This window comes from Saccopteryx leptura, chromosome 1 (genome assembly GCF_036850995.1).
Source record: "Saccopteryx leptura isolate mSacLep1 chromosome 1, mSacLep1_pri_phased_curated, whole genome shotgun sequence".
Lineage (NCBI taxonomy): Eukaryota > Metazoa > Chordata > Mammalia > Chiroptera > Emballonuridae > Saccopteryx > Saccopteryx leptura.
Genome location: NC_089503.1, coordinates 269,648,056 through 269,670,384, shown reverse-complemented (window position 1 = coordinate 269,670,384; position 22,329 = coordinate 269,648,056). Strand labels below are relative to the sequence as shown.

Genomic DNA, 22,329 nt, shown 5'->3' with positions numbered 1-22,329 from the left:
GTCTTGATATCACTAATACATTTTCTAGACTTTTCTAGAAAGTCCTAACAGATTATTTTCTCTTTAGTTTTATTGAAAAGCTATATAGTTTGAATATACTAGTCTGTCAGTTTCAGGTGTACACACAAGATTTTTTCAATAGGTAAAAGGTAACTAACACACAGTAGGATGTGAGGGAAGCACACGGAGCTGGTGAGCCAGGGACTCCAGATGAGCAACTAAGCTCTCAAAACAGGGTCAGGGAGTGCCCACGAAACCCTGCAGCTTTTCAAGGGATCTGCAAGGTCAAGCAATTTGTTCTCACACTCACAAAAGGACAATGGGACTCTCAACTGGGCAACAGGATCTGTGATGTCACAACAGACCGGCTGCTGGAGCATGTGTGAGTCCAGCTGTTTTGCACTAATGCAGATGTTGAGATGTACAAAGTATAAAACAAGGTTACCCCTTCATTAGTCTTGTTTGTTTATTTTAGAAAACAGTCATTTTTATGAAAAAATGTGTTACCTAAGTTCATATATTTATTGTTACTTAAAATAAATTAATAATCATTTAACATTTTCCCCAGTTAATATTTCTGATACAGTAAATATATATCGATGTGATTCTTGCCCCAAAGTCCTGGTTCTTATTTTTGAGACCCGATCTTCTGGGAGCTGGAGATGTAGCCTTAAGAGTATTTTAAAGACTATTCATTTTAGAGAGAGAGAGAAGAGGGGAGGAGCAGGAAGCATCAACTCCTATATGTGCCTTGATCGGGCAAGCCCAGGATTTCGAACTGGCAACCTCAGTGTTCCAGGTTGACACTTTATCCGCTGTGCCACCACAGGTCAGGCACCTTGCAGATATTTTAGGTCTCAAGTAAACTGACCTCCCGACTCTCAGGGAGCCTTCTAGAAGGAAGGGATGACCTCTAATGTCTCTGGCTTCCCAGAGAGTGGAAGGTGGCTTCTCTTGCATGCAGGTCTCAGGAGCCTGTCTTGTGAGTGGGTTTTGGCAAGGGCGAAGGGAGATCAGTGGTCCACAGGGTGGGGATCCTGGTTTCAAAAAGAGGGGACCCCTGCCTTGCTCTTTTTCCCAGGGCCTGGCTGCTTTTTTGTTCAGGTGTGAAAAATGGAGCACAGGGTCAGATGAAAATACTGCCTATTATAACTTTACTAACCATTGTCACCCCAATAAATTTAGTTAAAAAATTCTACTAAGGATGGGTGTCAGCCAGGGCATAGTGCTCCAGCATTCCTGACCTTCCAGGACTGAACATGACATAGCAGATGGAGGCCACTGTGTGCCCTGGTCCCTGGGGCCTGGGGCCCACCTTCCCAACAAAGGGAAGCTGGCTGCCGCATCCACAGCCCCAGCAGGGAGCTGCATTGCTGGGCTACCCAGTTGGGACAGGTCCCACAACCCTTCCCTTCTGAAAACAGAGAGGTGGGCCCCAGACTAGTAAAAGTCAGATTTTAGGACTAACTGCTTTTGCAACCCAAATGAGTTTTTTTTCCTCCCAAAAGTTCAAACTAATAACTGTATACAAGACTCATTCCCTCCTCTCCCCACCCCCACCCATTTCTCCCCGCACCTCCTCCAAATGTCCATCCAGAAAGATATTGTCTTCCCCCAGCCCGTGTTCGTCCCTCCTCAGTCTCCTGGAATGCCAGTGCTGGTGACTCTCCACAGCTGTGGCTAGTGCCCTCCTTTTTCTGGGGCTGTCTGCACTCCCCTCTGCTCCTTGCTTTTCTTTCCTATTCTTCCCCTCACCTGCCGGCCAGGTTCACCTGTGGGCCAGGTTCATCTGCGGGGCAGGGTACAGGGCTGATGGCCACTAACACCTATAACCAGCAGGGAGCAGCAGGAGGGAAGTGCAGGATTCCTTGCCCCTCGTGAAGCAAGGAAGTCAGCTGGTGGAGCTGAGACCAGGCGAGGGCGGTAAGGCAGTCAGTTTGCTTACAGGTCTGGGGGAGAGAAAGAGGCGGGGCAGAGGGGCGAGACCCTCAACCTTCATCTCAAGATGCAGCTGCAGGCAAGTTCTGGAAAGGGGAAGTGTTCTCGTATGGGCAGGAAGAGTTGTGACAGCAGGTCCAGCCCACTTCCATTTTTTTCTTTCATATTTCTTTTAGTTTGAGAATCCCAGTGCTCGAAGGAAAAACAAACAAACAAACAAACAACCCAGAAGAAATGATAAGCAGGAGTGTAAAATTGTGGTGTATTTTATTATTATTATTATTTTTAAAATTTTTATTTATTGATTTCAGAGTTTGAGAGAGAAAGAGAGAGAAACAGGAAGGGAGAGATAGAGAGAGAAAGCAAGAGAGAAACATTGATCTGTTGTTCCACCCATTTATGCACTTGTTGGTTGATTCTTGTCTGTGCCCTGACTGTGGATTGAACTGTAGACTTTGCGTATCAGGACAGCACTGTAACCAGCTAAGGTCCCAGGCCAAGGCACTAGTATATTTTAGATATTTATACTGAATAAATCTCCATTTACAGAAAATTCAAAGACCACTGTAATAAACTTATTTCTACACACACACACACACACACACACACACACACACACACACACACACACGGGCAGTGAGTGATCTAACCCCAATCCAAAACTTTGAAGTTTTGCATTTATTTATTTATTTATTTATTTATTTATTTATTTATTAGCACAAAGATCTCACTCAGTGACTCAAGATGAGCCTTGGTGTATTATACCATTAGAAGATTGAGCAACAGCTCTTAAAGAGAAACATTTCTGACACTTGTTAGAATGAGGTGAGGAACATGTTACACAGGACAATTGTAACACATGTACTGCTGTGAGAGAGCCTGACCCACTCCATTCCACACACTGTGCAGACAGCTGGGGACTCACACCAGGAGGAGAGAGGCAGTTCCTAACGCAGACCCTAGGAAAAGCTGCCAGAAGCTCCGCCCTCTGAGGGGCTGCTGCAAAGTGCCCGGCTCAGTGCCCCCAGCTTGCCAGGCCAGGACCAGAGCTAGGAGTTTACCCTCTGCAACTTGGGGTTGAAGGGAAAAGACATATTTGCTTCTGGTCCTTTCAGGGGAGATACACTGTTCCTTGGCTGAGAGTGGAGGATGAAGGGGACTCCATTTTCTTGGTCTCACTCACCCAGAGCAGAGCTTTCCTTCCGCTGAGCAGGATGGGGCAGGATGGGGCCGGGTAGGACTAGGAAGGAAGGAGCTGGTCTTGGCTCAGGGGCCACAGGCTCGAACTGCTCTGATGGAGATTGAGTAGATTTTCCTAAGTGCACCTTCATTCTCTATCTACCTTTAGGGTAATTTCCAGAAACTTTAAATGGTTGTTAGTTTTACAACTTTCTCCAGTTGAAGCTGTTTTCTTGGGTGGGTCCCTGGACTCCTCATACTGCTATTTTAGAAATGGGACTCTTCTTATATAGGAGCTTTTTATAAGAAACGACTCAGTGACTTTGCTGGTACCACAGTGGCCAGGCTCATAACCCAAGGCCAGCACCCTGTCAGAGAGGAACTGGGAGCAAGCAGCTGCCCAGAAACAAAGGGCGCCCCACCTAGGGAGGGTGGGAATGTATCCAGGCTGGACTACAATGTGGGTTTTAAAAAATCATGTGTGTAAATTATTTTGATAAAAGTTAAATTGAAAATGTGAAGACAAATTAGGTGCTCCCTGACATTATTTCAGAATATCTCCTTTCATTACATGAGCAAATTAAGTTTGTACTCCGCAAAGTTATTTTTACAGGCTCAGTATTTTTAAGGTCCTAATCTGTTTCAAGTTTCTCTTGACTACTTGCTGAAATGAATGTTGGCTGGACAAACAATTCCTAGCCACACTGTGTGCTTTAAGGTTTCAGTGAGATGATGCTGAGGGTTTTGTTTTGTTTTAATATTTTATTTATTGTTTTCAGAGAAAGGAGAGAGAGACAGAGAAAAGGGTGGGGAGGAGTGGGAAGCATCAACTGGTAGTAGTTGCTTCTCATATGTGCCTTGACTGGTCAAGCCTGGAGTTTTGAGCCAGTGACCTCAGCATTCCAGGTGGATGCTTTATCCACTGTGCCACCACAGGTCAGGCGTTGCTGAGGTTTTGATCAAAAGTCTGTGGATAGCTTGATGGCTATTCTTCTACCATATCTTTTTATATTATTTTTGCCCATACAGTTCTTTCTTCATCTTTGAAAGATGGGCCTAAGGCTAGCAGCCCCTGAGTCAGTTATTTATAAACCACTTTGGGCCTTTTCGGTGGCTCAATTCACTTACTCATTTATTTTAGGAAAGTTTTTTTTTTGCCATTTTTTTCCTTGGAGCATTTGCTTCTGTCTTCAGGGACACAAATGACACATGTGTGGACCTCCTTTGTCTTCTGTGGCCTTTGACTTTAGAATTCTCTCAAACATTTGTCCTTCTCTCTTGCTTGGCTCAGTTGCTCAAGCCTAATAATCCCTACCAGCCTGAAGGATCGAGCAGAAATGGGTTCTGGTGAAGCTGGCTTGCTACCCTTTACCTGATTTTCTCTCAGGTTTTTCTCCTTTGCAGCTGATGAGCCGGTTAGCCGCTCAGTGCAGCTCCTTTTCTCCACATTGCCCTTGCTGTCCAGCCCTTCCTGTCTCTTCTTCAGTCTCTTACTTTGATAGACACCATGTTCTGTGAATTATCTGATTTCACAGAGAACCAGTAGCTTTTAATTGTATTCTTTGTCTATGGCTGCCATACAATGACTACAAATGTATTGGCTTAAAAAAAACAAAATAATTATATTATAGTTCTGCTGGTCTGAAGTCAAATTGTAAGGGGTTAAATTGCAATAATTTTTTGTAAGGGCAAGCCACAGAATTTCCTGGAAGGGGTTAAGGCACTGTAGATAACTAGAAGCTTAGTTCACAAACCTTAACCTTTACTTTATTGCCTAAGAAATACAGGGAGTTTCGTATTTTTGTCCTTTGGAAAAACACTCTTGCAGAATGTTCCCAGGGGTGCCAAACCCTGGCCATCCCAGAGCAATGTCAAGGATGCCAGACAGACCTGTGTCAGAGTCAGAAGGACATTCCAGGGAGGCATTCCTACAAACTGGACTCCTGCCTCCTGCACACTGCTATGTGACTAACTGCATAGACTTTGCCTCTTACACCATTACTAACAGCCCCTGAACCCCATAAAAACAGTCGGCTCCAGGAGAGTGGGGAGGCAGTTCTTTTGGATAGGAGTTCCCTGCCTTCTCAGACTGCTGACAATCTGAATAAAAGACATTTTTCTATACCACTCGGACCCTGATTCTATGACTCAGTGGCAATAAGCAACTCAAACCCTGGCTCATTCCAGTAACAAAATACAGGTCTCACTGGGCTAAACTCGTGGTGTCGGCAAGTTCTGTTCCTTTCTGGAGTTTTCTGGGAAGAATTGACTTTTTCTTTCTTTCTTTCTTTCTTTCTTTCTTTCTTTCTTTCTTTCTTTCTTTCTTTCTTTCTTTCCTTCCTTCCTTCCTTCCTTCCTTCCTTCCTTCCTTCCTTCCTTCCTTCCTTCCTTCCTTCCCTTTCTTTATTTCTTTCTTCTTTAAATTTTTTTTAATTTAATGATTGACTTGAGAGAGAGAGAAAGGGAGAGAGAAACATCAATTTGTTGTTTCACTTATGTGTGCATTCATTGGTAGATTCTTGTATGTGTCCTGACCGGGGATCAAACCAGCAACCTTTTTACATTTGGGAAACCAGTGAAAATAGGAGAATTATTTTGGGAACCTCTAAGTCAGAAATAAAAACCATTATTAGTATTTTGTGCATTATCTTTTAATTATAGTAATTTTAATTATAATACTCTAAAATGAAAGTCCTCTAAAATAACCAGATGAACAGTAAAAATAGCATATTTTTAATAAAATATAACTGCAATTTCTAGAGAGAACTGAGTTATTGATCCAGCAGTTACCATTATGGGGATCCTTATTTTCAGGGTGATAATGGTCAGAGTTTGGAACTAATGCCCTTAAACATTGACTTATTATATAAAATATGAATTTCTGGTTGATGTCTGCAGCAATCAGAAAGTCTTGGAAAAGTAGAAACATTTCTACATCTTCTTGCAAGCAACTTTCCCAAAGGACAAGTTTCTTTTTGAATGCATTCATCTTATTTCTTAATGCTGAAATGTTTGTGTTAAACCCCTGACAAGAAATACTAAGTTCAGCCTGACCTGTGGTGGTGCAGTGGATAAAGCGTCGACCTGGAAATGCTGAGGTCGCCGGTTCGAAACCCTGGGCTTGCCTGGTCAAGGCACATATGGGAGTTGATGCTTCCAGCTCTTCTCCCCCTCTCTCTCTCTGTCTCTCCTCTCTCTCTCTCTCTCTCTCTCTCTCTGTCTTTCCTTCTCCTCTCTAAAAATGAATAAATAAAAAAAAGTACTTTAAAAAAAAAAAAAAAAGAAATACTAAGTTCACTGAAGAGGCTAAAGGTATCTGCTATATATGCAAACTTTGCCGTCCATTCTTCATCCAACAAAAGCCCTAGTAATGCAGAGTTTTACTCTTGCAGAAACTGTTTCACTTTTTCTCTCAGCTCAAAAAGCCATGAAAGAACCCTTTCTCTGGAGAGCCACCTCACTTCCGTATAGAGGAGATGTTGGTGGTGTGACTCCATGCTTTCACATAGTGTTGTGAACAGTCTAGATCTCCACTGTTAATATCATTAATGATCTTCACTGTGTCACTCATCACTGTTCAATGCAGGGGAAAGTTTCTTTGCAACTAAATGCTGCCAGTAAATCATACAGTGTGTAGACAACATTTCTGGATGTGTAATGTCCTTTATTTTTGCAACTACCTCTGAGTGATGTCCAATCATGCTCACAGAATTTTCCATACATACTCTGACACACTTTCCCCAGTTGAAGCCCTCTGCTTGAGAGTACTCATTAGGAGAATTAAATATCTCTGAACTAGTAGTTCAACCAGGTAGATCAAGACAACATATTAGTTCAGTGGTCGGCAAACCGCAGCTTGCGAGCCACATGCGGCTCTTTGGCCCCTTGAGTATGGCTCTTCCACAAAATACCACGTGCAGGTGCTACCTCAATAAGGAATGTACCTACCTATATAGTTTAAGTTTAAAAAATTTGGCTCTCAACAGAAATTTCAATGGTTGTACTGTTGATATTTGGCTCTGTTGACTAATGAGTTTGCCCACCACTGGACTAGTTCTTCCCTAAAGTCTTTATCGTCAATATACTTCATGAAACAAAATAGAATAGCATGGTTACTCACATCAGTTGAGTCATAAAGCTGAATGGTGAAATATTTCAATTTCTGAATCCCCTCTACAATTTGCTCTTCAATATTATTGGCCATATCAACAATTCTCTGAATGGTATGGTCCTAAAGCAGTATAGCCTCAAGTTTGGTGTGGCATGAAGACCCAAAATTTCCCAAATGACATCCAATATGCAAGGTCTTAATTCTTTACTAATAGTAATTTTTTTTTCATTTTTTTAAAAAATGATTTTATTTTTTATTGATTTTATAGAGAAAGTAGTGGGGAGTGAGAAGTATCAATTCATAGTTCATAGTTGCTTCACTTTAGTTGTTCATAGCTTGCTTGTTGCTTGTCATATGTGCCTTGACCAGGCAAGCTAGGGGTTTTGAACTGGCAACCTCAGCATTCCAGGTTGATGCTCTATCCACCGCATCACCACAAGTGAGGCATTTTTATCATTTCTGATATTCGAAGGGTAGCTAAATAAGATGCTCAAAGCAGCAATTTATTATTAGTTATTATTGTTTTCATTTGAATTTTCTAACTTCTCATTTGGTTGTGTAACCTTTCTAAAAAATTCCAGTGGCTTCTCAGTAAAATCACTGTTTTAAATGCAAATGGTAAGTTTGAAAGCTTTCATTGTATCATTTCAAAGAATTTCAGAACATACTTGAAACAAGGGCTATGGCACTAATTCACTAACCAAATGCTACAGTGAAACAAAATTTTAAATACTCCTGTTATACTGCCTAACAAAGTTTCCTTTTTTGTTTTTTTTTAGTTTTTGTTGTACCTTCCAAATGATCAATTATCACCACATTTCTTTTTCTTTTTTTTTTACAGGGACAGAGAGAGAGTCAGAGAGAGGGATAGACAGACAGGAACAGAGAGAGATGAAAAGCATCAATCATCAGTTTTTTGTTGCGACACCTTAGTTGTTGATTGCTTTCTCATATGTGCCTTGACCGCGGGCCTTCAGCACACTGAGTAACCCCTTGTTCGAGCCAGAGACCTTGGGTCCAAGCTGGTGAGCATTTTTTTTTTTTTCTTTTCTGTATTTTTCTGAAGCCGGAAACAGGGAGAGACAGACAGACTCCCGCATGCGCCCGACCAGGATCCACCCGGCATGCCCACCAGGGGGAGACGCTCTGCCCACCAGGGGGCGATGCTCTGCCCCTCCGGGGCGTCGCTCTGTTGCGACCAGAGCCACTCTAGTGCCTGGGGCAGAGGCCAAGGAGCCATCCCCAGCGCCCGGGCCATCTTTGCTCCAGTGGAGCCTCGGCTGCGGGAGGGGAAGAGAGAGACAGAGAGGAAGGAGAGGGGGAGGGGTGGAGAAGCAGATGGGCGCCTCTCCTGTGTGCCCTGGCCAGGAATCGAAGCCGGGACTTCTGCACGCCAGGCCGACGCTCTACACTGAGCCAACCGGCCAGGGCCCTGGTGAGCTTTTTGCTCAAGCCAGATGAGCCTGCACTCAAGCTGGCGACCTCGGGGTCTCGAACCTGGGTCCTTCCTCACCCCAGTCTGACGCTCTATCTACTGCACCACTGCCTGGTCAGGCACCACATTTCTTTTTCATTGTTTCTTTTAAACTTGAAACACTAGTACTTGCTTTACTTTCTGTGTCATCAGTACTTTTTTTTAAAGATTTTATTTATTGATTTTTAGAGACGAGAGAGAGAGAGAGAAAGAGAGAGAGAGAGAGAGAAAGGTGAGTGTGGGAGGATCAGGAAGCATCAACTGGTAGCAGTTGTTTCTCTTATCTGCCTTGACTGGGCAAGCCCAGGGTGACCTCAGCAATCCAGGTGGATGCTTTATCCACTGAGCCACCACAAGTCAGGCAAGAGAGAAATTCTCTTAATAAAGTTCTCAATCTTAAAGATCAAGAAAAGAACTCTTTGATTTTTGAATTTTTAGAAGTTTGTCAAACATCAAAAATTTAAAAATATTTGGTCAAATAGAATCATAGATTGTTATGGAACAATATTTAAGTTACTTATTTCCATTGTGACCATTTTTTTTTTAATACTTGATATGTTTCTTTTTTTAAATTTTTTTTTAAATTTTATTTATTCATTTTTAGAGAGGAGAGAGAGAAGGAGAGAGAGAGAGACAGAGAGAGAGAAGGGGGGAGGAGCTGGAAGCATCAACTCCCATATGTGCCTTGACCAGGCAAGCCCAGGGTTTCGAACCAGCGACCTCAGCATTTCCAGATCGTTGCTTTATCCACTGCGCCACCACAGGTCAGGCCCCTTTGTGACAATTAAAGACACTAAGTGGCTCAGAAAGTTAAAGAGTAAGACTGGTCAGGCCAGAAGAAAGCAAACCCTCCACAGCATTGGAATCTGGACTCTGACTTCAATACCTATTTCCTTGGACACCCTGCCAGTGAGTCACCTCCCCATCACTTACCTGAATATTCTGTTACTTAGTCATTAATCACCACCTTCTCCCATTGTTTAATCACAACAGGTAACAGAAGTTTTTGCCCTATGGAGGGAAATTCTGCCAAACCCTGTCCTATATAGGCTAGGGCTTTTCTTCCTCTCACTGTTGAAGCCACTGGGGTCTCAGCCCATCTGTTTGCAGATGCATAAATAAGTTTCTTATAAAACTCATCAGGCCTTGTGCCTTCCTGCTTTGGTGACCTGACATTTGGTAATGAAACTTGGGAGAGTCCCACATGAGCAGGATCAGAGCAGCACTCTTGTTCCCTACAGTCTCAAATTTGCAACTCAGAGAGCAGTAGGCAGTGGTAGCTCACCCTGGGTTAACCTCTAAATCTTGCCTGGGGTCATGGAACTGATCTATACAGGAAGGCTCAAGGTCTGGCCAGGCCTTGGCCAAAGATCTAGCTTTCCTCTTTCTCCCAAACCCCATTGTCCTCCAATACAAAGATGACCTCCTCCTATGTAGCTCCATGGCACAAATTTCCCAATCTAACACACACCTCCTTCTCATCTACCTGGCCTCCCTTGGCCACTGGGTTTCCAGCCATAAGGCCCAGCAAAACCATAAGAGGGGATCCTACAGAGAGGAGTCCCAATGTGGGAAAAAGTCACATGGTATCTAGGGCAGGGAAATTCTGTGACTGCTAACATTACTTCTTTTCTTTGGACCCCATATTTTTAGTCTTTATTCCAATTTCATTCAAGACCACATTGGTGCCTTCACCAACAAAACCATTGGTGAGAGCATGGTACTACAAAATTACAACAGATACCAGCTGCTCCCACAAGACAGCTTATACCACCGTTTTTTCTCCCCTACTCAAAACGATGTTTATACTCACCAGGAAGCAGCTATAGAAGAAGAGACCTTTGCCTCTTTTCCAACATAAAATTTGAAAAAAAGGCTAGAATGTAAGGCTGGTCAGGCCAGAAGAAAGCAAACCCACCACAGCATTGAAATATGGCCTCTGGCTTTGATAACTGTTTCCTTGGACAACTTGCCAGTCAGCCACCTCCCCATCAATTATCTGAACATTTTGTTACTTAGTCAGTAATCACCCCCCTCTCTCATTGTTTAATTTCCACAGGTAATAGAAGTTTTCACCTTATGGAGGGAAATACCCCTAAACCCATTGTATGTAGACTAGGGCTTCTCTTCCTCTCACTGCTGAAATGATCAGGGTCTCAGTCCATCTGTTTGCAGATGCTAAATAAATTTTTTATAAAATTCATCAAGCCTTGTGCATCCCTGCTTTGATGATCTAACAAAGAGTTGTAAACAAAATTTAACTTTTTAAATGTATTTTATTTTTTATTTTTTAGCAAGAGAGACAGAAACAGAAAGAGACAGAGAGAGGGACAGATAGGGACAGACAGGCAGGAAGGGAGAGAGATGAGAAACTTCAATTCTCTGGTGAAGCACCTTAGTTGTTCATTTATTGCTTTCTCATGTGTTCCTTGACCTGGGGCGAGAGGTGCTTCAGTTGAGCCAGTGAACCTTTGCTCAAGCCAGCGACCTTGGGCTATGGCCAGCAACCTTTGGGCTCAAGCCAGCAATCATGAGGTCATGTCTTTGATCTCACGCTCAAGCCAGCGACCCCGCACTCAAGCTGCTGAGCCTGTGCTCAAGCCAGATGAGCCTTTGTTCAAGCTGGCAACCTTGGGGTTTTGAACCTGATTCCTCAGCATCCCAGGCCAATGCTCTATCACTGCACCACTGCCTGCTTAGGCTAGGTTTTTAAAATATTAAGACAACTCAATTTACTTAAGCAATTAAAAATCTGGTGATAAGAAGCCCAAGGAAGTCCTGGCTGGTTGGCTCAGTGGTAGAGCCTCAGCCTGGCGTGCAGGAGTCCCAGGTTCGATTCCCAGCCAGGGCACACAGGAGAAGCGCCCATCTGCTTCTCCACCTCTCCCCCTCTCCTTCCTCTCTATCTCTCTCTTCCCCTCCCGCAACCAAGGCTCCATTGGAGCAAAGTTGGCCGAGTGCTGAGGATGGCTCCATGGCCTCTGCCTCAGGCGCTAGAATGGCCCTGGTTGCAACAGAGCAATGCCCCAGATGGGCAGAGCATTGCCCGCTGGTGGGCATGCCAGGTGGATCCCGGTCGGGCGCATGCGGGAGTCTGTCTGACTGCCTCCCCGTTTCCAACTTCAGAAAAATACACAAAAAAAAGAAGCCCAAGGAATTGTTTAAAATATTAAAGTTTTGCTTTCCCTGTATAATCTCTTATTAAGAGCATACCATTAGTACAGGAAATTTTCATTCTTTTAATGGACAAGTAACATTCAGTTTTAGCTTTACATAAGTACATCACTGATATTAAAGCTTAGTTAAGTTTTAAAGCATTAATAAATCATTCAACTTTAGCCAGCTTAAAAATCTGAAATAACTAGGGCAAAATTATTTTTATTTTCCTTAATGAAAATGTTAGCACAGGCAGCTAGATATTAGTAAACAAAGGGAGCAATGGGATCAGACATTATTAAGCATAATAAACTAGAGAGCATATATCTGCTTCACTAGGAAGTTGGACAAGGGTTCCTTTTTCTCTACACCCTCTAACACTTGTTGTTTGTTGATTTACTGTTGATAGCTATTCTGACTGGTGTGAGGTGCTACCTCCTTGTGGTTTTAATTTGCATCTCTCTGATGATTAATGACATTGAGCATCTTTTCATATGTCTATCGGCCATCTGTATGTCCTCCTTGGAAAAGTTTCTATTTAGGTCCTCTGTCCATTTTTTAATTGGATTGTTTGTTTGCTGAAAAATTTTGCTATAAAACTTTTTACTTTATTTATATTTATTTAATTCATCAATTATTAACAAGTATGTTTAGGTTATCCACAAAAAGTTTTATGAAGTTATACCAAGTTATTGCTTTTGTTGACAAGTTTGTAAGCCTAGGTAGAATAAAAATACTATTCTTAAAAATTGATAACTTTAGGCCCTGGCCAGTTGGCTCAATGGTAGTGTGTCGGCCTGGCGTGCAGAGGTCCCGGGTTCAATTCCCGGCCAGGGCACACAGAAGAAGCTCCCATCTGCTTCTCCACCCCTCCCCCTCTCCTTCCTCTCTGTCTCTCTCTTCCCCTCCCATAGCGAGGCTCCATTGGAGCAAGGATGGCCCGGGCGCTGGGGATGGCTCCTTGGCCTCTGCCCCAGGCGCTGGAGTGGCTCTGGTTGCGACAGAGCGACGCCCTGGAGGGGCAGAGCATCGCCCCCTGGTGGGCAGAGCATCGCCCCCTGGTGGGCGTGCCGGGTGGATCCTGGTCGGGCGCATGCGGGAGTCTGTCTGACTGTCTCTCCCCGTTTCCAGCTTCAGGAAAATACAAAAAAATAAAAATAAAAATTGATAACTTTAAAGATGTGTCTGATTTAATTAAACAGACAAACCTAAATCAGTTTTAACATCAAATATTCTCCCAGATCACATGGTTCTGAAAAGCATTTGGGTTCATTTTTGTTATACTTTTAAATTTATATAAGCACATAATTTCTTTAAGCCAATTAAACAGCTTTTTAAAAATATATAAACCAATTTTATTAATATTCTCCAGAGGTATGAAAATACATGCATGTTAAAGAAAAAAAAAAAAGAATCATGACATAAGTACAATAAGGCAAAATACTACTAATTTGTAACAGTTGAAATCAGCTAAGTTTTTGCCATTCAGATAGCCAAGGCTTTACGGGTTTTTATTTGTTTGTTTGTTTGTTTGTTTATAGGGAGAGAGAGAAAGACAGAGACAGAGTACAAACAGACAGGAAGGGAGAGATTAGAAGCATCAACTCATAGTTGCAGCACGTTAGTTGTTCATTGATTGCTTTTTCTGATGTGCCTTGATGGGGGGCGGGGGTAGGGTGGGAGCAGCTGAACCAGTGAGCCCTTTCTCAAGCCAGTGACCTCTTGCTCAAGCCAGGGACCTTGGGCTTCAAGCCAGTGACCATGGGGTCATGTCTGTGATCCCATGCTCAAGCTGGTGACCCTGTGCTCAAACTGGTGAGCCCATGCTCAAACCTCAGAGTGCCTGGCACACACCAGGCACTCCACAAATGTTAGTCAAACAATTCAGTCAATGAGTCAGGAAATAGGGTTCGTGCCCATCCAAAAATAACAACAACAACAACAACAACAACAAAATAATCAGAATTTTGGAGAGATATCTGCATCTCTATGTTCATCGCCAAGCTAAGAACATGGAAGCAGACATGAAAAGAATAAAATCCTGCCATTTGCAACAACATGGATGGACCTAGAGGGCATTATGTAAGTGAAATAAGTCAGAAGCAAATACTGCATAACCTCACTTACACGTAAAATCTGAAGTAGTTAAGGTCAGGTACAGTTTCTGTTATGCAAGATGACTAAGTCTTGGTGGTCTACTGCACAGCATACTGCCTGTAGCTAATACTACTATATTGTGTGCTTACAATTTGCTAAAAGGGTAGACCTTGTGTTCAGGGTCCTCACCACACACACATTGTCCTCACCATCGTCATGTGGTAGGGAACTTTAAGAGACAATATATGTGTTTCTGGCCTGGATCGTTGTGGCTTTATAGTGCATGCTTACCTCAATACGGTGGTTGGAAAACGACAAATGATGGAGAGAACCTGTGCTGCCTACAGCTGCCTGCACACAGTGTCTTAGAGAGCACGGGATCTGTGGACCACACTCTCTATCTCCTACTCACTGGTTCCGGTGGACTGCCCACCCCACTCCTCTCTATCCTCTTCCCACCAACCCCATCACTCCTGTGGCGGCAGCGAGAGAGGAGAGAGGCCAGACTTCTCTGGCTGCTTCCAGGCCCTACTTTGAGAACACTGTTCTTTCCGTTTGGAAAACCCGGCGACGTGCGTAACCATTAGTCTCTGCCTGTACCTGTGATGCAATCTTGTTCACTCCACAGAACCCACATCCTTCCTGCCCTGCTGGCCGGTGATGACTATAAATTCTTCAAGTTTCCTCTTGGGCTGTTCCTGAGGCCAGAATCTGGGTGAGTACAGCTTCTGGGTGAGTCCAGTTCTGTGGAACAGGATGGCCAAATGGGCCTGGGGAAGAATGGGGAGAGTGTCTTCAAGACCAGAACTCGACTAAGGATTTCTCTGTCAGCTCCTGTCAGTCCCTCAATGACATTTCTGGTATGTTTTTTTTGTTTCTTAATTTTTATTTATTAATTTTAGTGATAAAGGGAGAGGAGGAGAGACAGAAAAAGAGAGAGAGAGAGAGACAAGAACATCGAGCTGTTCCTGTATGTGCCCTGACCAGGGATTGAGACAGCAACCTTTGTGCTTCAGGATGACACTCTAACCAACAAAAATATCTGGCCAAAGATGGAATGTTCTTTTATGTTTATCATTATATGGACTCTATGTGCACATGTGTGAGGGTGGGGTAGGGGGTGGGGACAGGAACAGCATCACAGTTTACACCCAGGACTGTCGCAGATTTGCCAAGCGGCCCCAGGGAGTGGATGGGTGGGATGAGCATCCTCAGAGCCCAACAGAAAGAAAAGGGAAATTTCAGAGTGAGTGCACCAGGGCTAAGAATAGGGGAGCATGAAGAAAAGCTGAAGTCCTGCTGTGGATGGGAAGGCTGGTGGGGCCAGCGATTTTCAACCTTTTTCATCTTGTGGCACACATAAATTAATTACTAAAATTCTGTGACACACCAAAAAATATATTTCTTGCTGATCTGACAAAATATAAGTATAATTTTGATTTATTTCCATTGGACAGCTACTGTTGTGTTGGCTGTTGACATTTTTTTTTTAATTTGACAGTCTAAGGGAAAAGAGGTCAGTGTCCCTAACTAAATAATCAGGTACTGCATACTTTAAAAATTCTTGCAGAATACTGGTTGAAAATCGCTGGTGGGGCAAATGTGGAGGGTCTGAACAGCTGGTGGATCTGTCTGAAGAAAATCACCCTCCCCAAATGCATAAGAAGATGGAGTTGGGTGGGCACGGGAGGAGAGAAGTGGAGAGGCAAGGATGGAGCTAAGGAGCAATGAGCACATTTGAGGTGCCGAACATCAAACTGTGGTTCAGTACAGATCCTGATTTGTCCACTTCCTCTGATATCGTCATTTTTGGTTTGGGCTGATGTGCTTTTCTCAACTCAATAATGTGAAAATATTGATCCCAAACAAAGCAACATGTGCATCCATCTAACACAGGGGTCCCCAAACTTTTTACACAGGGGGCCAGTTCACTGTCCCTCAGACTGTTGGAGGGCCGGACTATAAAAAAAACTATGAACAAATTCCTATGCACACTGCACATATCTTATTTTAAAGTAAAAAAACAAAACGGGAACAAATACAATATTTAAAATAAAGAACAAGTAAATTTAAAATAAAGAACAAGTAAAACTGAATATTGGTCAGTTTAAATCAACAAACTGACCAATATTTCTTTTTTTTTATTTTAATTTTTTTATTCATTTTAGAGAGGAGAGGGAGAGAGAGAGAGAGGAGAGACAGAGAGAGAGAAGGAAGGAGGAGCTGGAAGCAGCAACTCCCATATGTGCCTTGACCAGGCAAGCCCAGGGTTTCGAATCGGCGACCTCAGCATTTCCAGGTCGACGCTTTATCCACTGTGCCACCACAGGTCAGGCCTGACCAATATTTCAATGGGAACTATGCTCCTCTCACTGACCACCAATGAAAGAGGTACCCTTCCAGAAGTGCAGCGGGGGCCAGATAAATGGCCTAAGGGGGCCGCATGTGGCCCGTGGGCCGTAGTTTGGGGACCCCTGATCTAACACTTAGGAGCTGTGAGAGAGCTGATTTCCAGTCTTTGTGGAACTTGAAGTCTAATTAGAAAATCTGAGTCGACAGTGAAAGTCTGTGTATGTCGAGAGAGGCAGTCTGCCCTGGGCCCTGAATGTCTCCCCCACACCCTTGCTGAGTATGCCAAGAATAAAAGTTCTGGCTGCTCCTTATCTGGGCTATTTCTCAGAACAGTGAGGGTCCTTGAGATGAGGTCACCTCTCTCCCCAACCAAGGCCAGGCTTGTTTCTGCTTGCTATCAGAGTGTGAAGCCCTCAAGCTACGTGTGATACAAACCCACAGTGTACATGCATTATCCCCAGCGGACTTGGAGGACATAGGAAACCAATGCAAACCAGTGTCATGCTCATGCTTCTTGCTTTGCCAAAGGCTACAAAGGTCATCATCTATGACCCATGAATTTCATGTCTTTTGCCTGCATCCATGAAACCTTAACACACCTGTTTATTAAATTTTTAAGTAGGGTAAAATCCCAGATCCTTTATAGAACCTAACATAATTGTGCTTTCAAGTTCTGGGAAGAATATTAGCAAGGCATTACCATGGACCATTGAATGACTGTTAATTGTAGCTGGTCTTCCACATGGGGGTGCTCTGTTTACTATAATACAATCAAAGTGTTGGGAAAATCAAAGGGTGCAAATCAAGACATCCACCCTTGTCAATAGTATATTTTAGAAATACACTTTAAAAATCTCTCTGTGTACTTTACGTATAGATTTGTCAAAAATTTGGAGTAATAGATTTAATTCATTCAAGTTTTGGGAGTCTCTATTATTATAACCCGACTGTCAAAGCTGGTAAAGACTATAAAGATAGTCAAATTAATCTACCAAACTAAACATATTCAATTGAAAAAATAAAGAGAGTCTATATATGATAAAGGCTGGGAAAATATCTTTGCCTTTTAATGATCTATTTTACTGTCTTGATCTGAATGAGATAACTATTATAGTGAAGAAGTTGAACTGATGGTCTCACATGTTTTCAAGCTGTGAAACATGCAGTGTTGGGGGTACAAGCTCAGGAATCAATGAGTCTGGTCTCCTTCCTGGCTGTGCCTCTCTGACTTGGTCTTCACTTCCATCAAATGGGGCAAGGTACGTGTACATCTATCTCACAGGGCCTTGAGCAGGTGAGACAGGAGGGAGAGTCAGTGTCATGCCCAGCCCATGGGACACTCTCAGTCAGTGTGAGGTACACAGTTATTACAATCACAAATCCTATAGGAGGCATTAAAGAGATGTGTGTTCCTTGTTCCCCTGTGCACCTAACTGCATCTCACCAGTTTCTCCCCATCAATGGGCTGCCAGGTGGGCAGTTTGGGGCAATCCTTCCTCCACTTGCTGCATGCCCTCTCGTCTCTCCAGTATCCCCACCGTCACTCATTCCCTGGTGTCCTTTGGTTTCCCATCTATCTTTCCTCAAGTCAACAGAGACACAAGGAACCAGAGCCTTTCAGTTGGTCATTTACAAACCATGTTTTTTTCCACTCTGTCATTTTATAGGTGAGTAGAGTGAAGTTGAGGGACAATGAAATATTTGACTGAGTCTAGCCCAGTGTTCAGTGTGACTCACACTTTCCAGGTGGCCCACAGAGGTGGCGCCACGATGCAGTCCAGAACATCCACTACCTTGTTGGTGTGACTATGTGTGCCAGTTCAATTGTTTCTGTCACAAGGATGCCTTTCTTCTGTGGCACAGGACACTCTTGAATTGAGCCAGGAACAAAATTGTCTGGTAGGTATTTGATTCACTTATCAAAACTGCAGATAAAATTTGTTACATTTCATTGATACATTTTCCTTTTAGTCTTCCTACTTTTTGATCATTTAGGTCTCTCTGAAATGTCTCTTTGAAAGATATACTCTTTTTACCTATATGCTGTTTCCACTCCTACTTCCCAGAGTGGACCTACATCCCAAAGCCCTGACTTGAGTTCACACAAGCATGACCAGTGTCCGCTGCAAACTGGCGCACTACCTGGAGGACCTGCAGGACGTGGACTTGAAGAAGTTCAAGATGCACCTGGAAGACTATCCTCCTCAGAAGGGCTGCACTGCACTCCCTCGGGGCCAGACGGAGAAAGCAGATCCTGTGGACCTAGCCACTCTCATGATTGACTTCAATGGGGAGGAGAAGGCATGGGCCATGGCAGTCTGGATTTTTGCTGCAATCAACAGGAAAGACCTTCATGAGAAAGCCAAGAGGGATGAACCAGAATGGGGTGAGTGAAGGAAGACAGTGGTTTTTTTTTGTTGTTTTTTGGTTTTTTTTTTAAGTGGTGATAACACACACATAACATAAAATTTGTCATCTTAACCATATTTCATTTCACTAGTGTTCAACACATTCAGATTGCTATACAATCAATGGCCACAACTCCTTTTCATCTCACAAAACTATATACCCATTAAATATCAATAAATAATCCCTTTCCTTCAGCCCCTGGCAACCACCGTGTACTTTCTGTCTATGAATTTGACTCCTCTAGGAATCTCTTATAAGTGGAATTATTCAGGATTTGCCTTTTAGTGGTGACTGATTTATTTTATTTAGCATAATGTCCTCAGACCAGAGGCGGATTTAACAGTGGGTGCACCAGGCACGCACCCCGGGCAACGACATCTGAAGGGCCCTGCAAAACCCCAACTTTACACTTTTTTCTAATGTGAGGGGCCCAATGTTTTCTTTTGCACCCGAGGCCTCAACTTAATCCACCTCTGCCTCAAACATCACCCATGTTGTCACAGATGACAAGATTTCATTCCTTGTTAAGGTAGAGTAATATTCCACGGTATGTTTATACCACATTTTGTTTATCTATTACTCTATCCGTGGACATTCAGATTGCTTTCAGCTTTTCATTATTGTGAATAATGCTACTATGAACATGTACAAATTTCTTGGAGATCCTTCTTTCAATTCTTTTGAGTATATGCCCAGAAGTGGAATTACTGAATTATATGGTAGTTCTATGTTTTTTGAGAAATTTGCATACCATTTTTCATAGTGCCTGCACTATTTAACACTCCCACCAACAGTGCACAAAGATTCTAATTTCTCCACATTATTGCCAACAGTTATTTTATGTTTCTTTTTATAGTAGCTATCCTAATGAGTGTGAGACAACATCTCATTTTGGTTTTGATTAGCATTTCACTATTGGCTAGTGATAAGGAGTGCCTTTTCTTTTTTTTTTTTATTTTTTTTTATTTTTTATTTTTTATTTTTATTTTTATATAATTTTATTTTTTAATGGGGTGACATCAATAAATCAGGATACATATATTCAAAGATAACAAGTCCAGGTTATCTTGTCGTTCAATTATGTTGCATACCCACCACCCAAAGTCAGATTGTCCTCTGTCACCTTCTATCTTGTTTTCTTTGTGCCCCTCCCCACCCCCTATCCCTCTCCCATTCCCCCCTCCCCCCCGTAACCACCACACTCTTATAAATGTCTCTTAGTTTCACTATTATGTCCCACCTACGTATGGAATAATACAGTTCCTGTTTTTTTCTGATTTACTTATTTCGCTTCGTATCATGTTATCAAGATCCCACCATTTTGCTGTAAATGTTCCGATGTCATCATTTCTTATGGCTGAGTAGTATTCCATAGTGTATATGTGCCACATCTTCTTTATCCAGTCATCTGTTGACGGGATTTTTGGTTGTTTCCATGTCCTGGCCACTGTGAACAATGCTGCAATAAACATGGGGCTGCATGTGTCTTTACGTATCAATGTTTCTGAGTTTTTGGGATATATACCCAGTAGAGGGATTGCTGGGTCATAAGGTAGTTCTATTTTCAGTTTTTTGAGGAACCACCATACTTTCTTCCATAATGGTTGTACTACTTTACATTCCCACCAACAGTGTATGAGGGTTCCTTTTTCTCCACAGCCTCTCCAACATTTGCTGTTACCTGACTTGCTAATAACAGCTAATCGAACAGGTGTGAGGTGGTATCTCATTGCCGTTTTGATTTGCATTTCTCTAATAGCTAAAGAAGATGAGCATCTTTTCATATATCTGTTGGCCATTTGTATTTCTTCCTGGGAGAAGTGTCTATTCATATCCTCTTCCCATTTTTTTATTGGATTGTTTGTTTGTTTGTTGTTGAGTTTTATGAGTTCTTTGTATATTTTGGATATTAGGCCCTTATCTGAGCTGTCGTTTGAAAATATCATTTCCCATTTAGTTGGCTTTCTGTTTATTTTGTTATCAGTTTCTCTTGCTGAGCAAAAACTTCTTAGTCTGATGTAGTCCCATTCATTAATTTTTGCCTTCACTTCTCTTGCCATTGGAGTCAAATTCATAAAATGCTCTTTAAAACCCAGGTCCCTGAGTTGAGTACCTATGTCTTCTTCTATGTACTTAATTGTTTCAGGTCTTATGTTTAGATCTTTGATCCATTTTGAGTTAATTTTTGTACAGGGGGAGAGACTGTAGTCCAGTTTCATTCTTTTGCATGTGGCTTTCCAGTTTTCCCAGCACCATTTATTGAAGAGGCTTTCTTTTCTCCATTGTGTGTTGTTGGCCCCTTTATCAAAAATTATTTGACTATATATATGTGGTTTTATTTCTGGACTTTCTATTCTGTTCCATTGGTCTGAGTGTCTATTTTTCTGCCAATACCATGCTGTTTTGATTGTCGTGGCCCTATAATAGAGTTTGAAGTCAGGTATTGAAATGCCCCCAGCTTCATTCTTTTTCTTTAGGATTGCTTTGGCTATTCGGGGTTTTTTATAGTTCCATATAAATCTGATGATTTTTTGCTCTATTTCTTTAAAAAATGTCATTGGAAGTTTGATGGGAATTGCATTAAATTTGTATATTGCTTTGGGTAATATAGCCATCTTGATTATATTTATTCTTCCTAGCCAAGAACAAGGTATATTCTTCCATCTCATTATATCTTTTTCGATTTCCCTTAACAATGGTTTATAGTTTTCATTATATAAGTCCTTTACATTCTTTGTTATGTTTATTCCTAAGTATTTTATTTTTTTTGTTGCAATCGTGAAGGGGATTGTTCTTTTGAGTTCCTTCTCAGTTGTTTCATTGTTGGCATATAGAAAGGCTATTGACTTCTGTATGTTAATTTTGTATCCTGCGACCTTACTGTATTGGCTTATTGTTTCTAGTAGTCTTTTTGTGGATTCTTTGGGAGGAGTGCCTTTTCATGTGCTTGTTGGCTCTTTATCTTTGAAAAAAAAATGTCTATTTAAGCCCATTTAATTGACTTGCTTGTTTTTTGTTGTTGACTTTACAGGAGCTTTTTCTATATCTAGATATTAAGCCCTGATGAGATATATGATCTGCAGATATTTTCCCCCATTTCATTCATGGGTTGCCTTTTTACTATGTTACTTGTATCCTATGCATCAGAGTTGGTACATGTGTGTTTTAGTTATTTCTTTTACTTTTCTTGGCTTCATCCTCTTTCTTCCTCTCGTGATAGTGGTATGAGAAGATGGAAAAAAAAAACAGTCTGCTTTTGTTTCTAACTCCTTTAGAAACCCAAGTCAGGGCTCATGTACCCTCAGGAAACTTCACTGATTAGTTTCACTTTATCTAAATTTCTCCTGTGTCTGAAACTTGGCATTAGGTCTCAGTTACATCCCCTTAGTCAGGAGTTCCAGTTTTTGACACTTTGTATTTTTTTTTCCTTTCCTTTCCTTTTCAGAGAATGCACATGTTTCTGTGGTATGCCGGGAAGAAAGCCTGGAAGAAGAGTGGATGGGTTTATTGGGGTACCTTTCCAGAATCTCTATTTGTAAAAAAAGAAAAGGTAATCATGAGGGTGATGCTTTCAATTGGGTTTGGAGACTCAGTCTGGGAGGCATTGGAAAGC

The 22,329-nt window shown here is 42.2% G+C and overlaps 1 protein-coding gene across 1 annotated transcript in view; it reads left to right on the top strand.

The window, feature by feature from the left end:
- Positions 1-14,675: 14,675 nt before the first annotated feature.
- Positions 14,676-22,329, top strand: part of NLRP3 (NLR family pyrin domain containing 3) — a 30,361-nt gene continuing 22,707 nt past the window's right edge. The window contains exons 1-3 of the mRNA XM_066361110.1: positions 14,676-14,815; positions 18,374-18,693; positions 22,162-22,266. Coding sequence (XP_066217207.1) covers positions 18,417-18,693; positions 22,162-22,266 — 382 coding nt within the window. The 5' untranslated portion in view covers positions 14,676-14,815; positions 18,374-18,416. The remainder of the gene's footprint in view (positions 14,816-18,373; positions 18,694-22,161; positions 22,267-22,329) is intronic.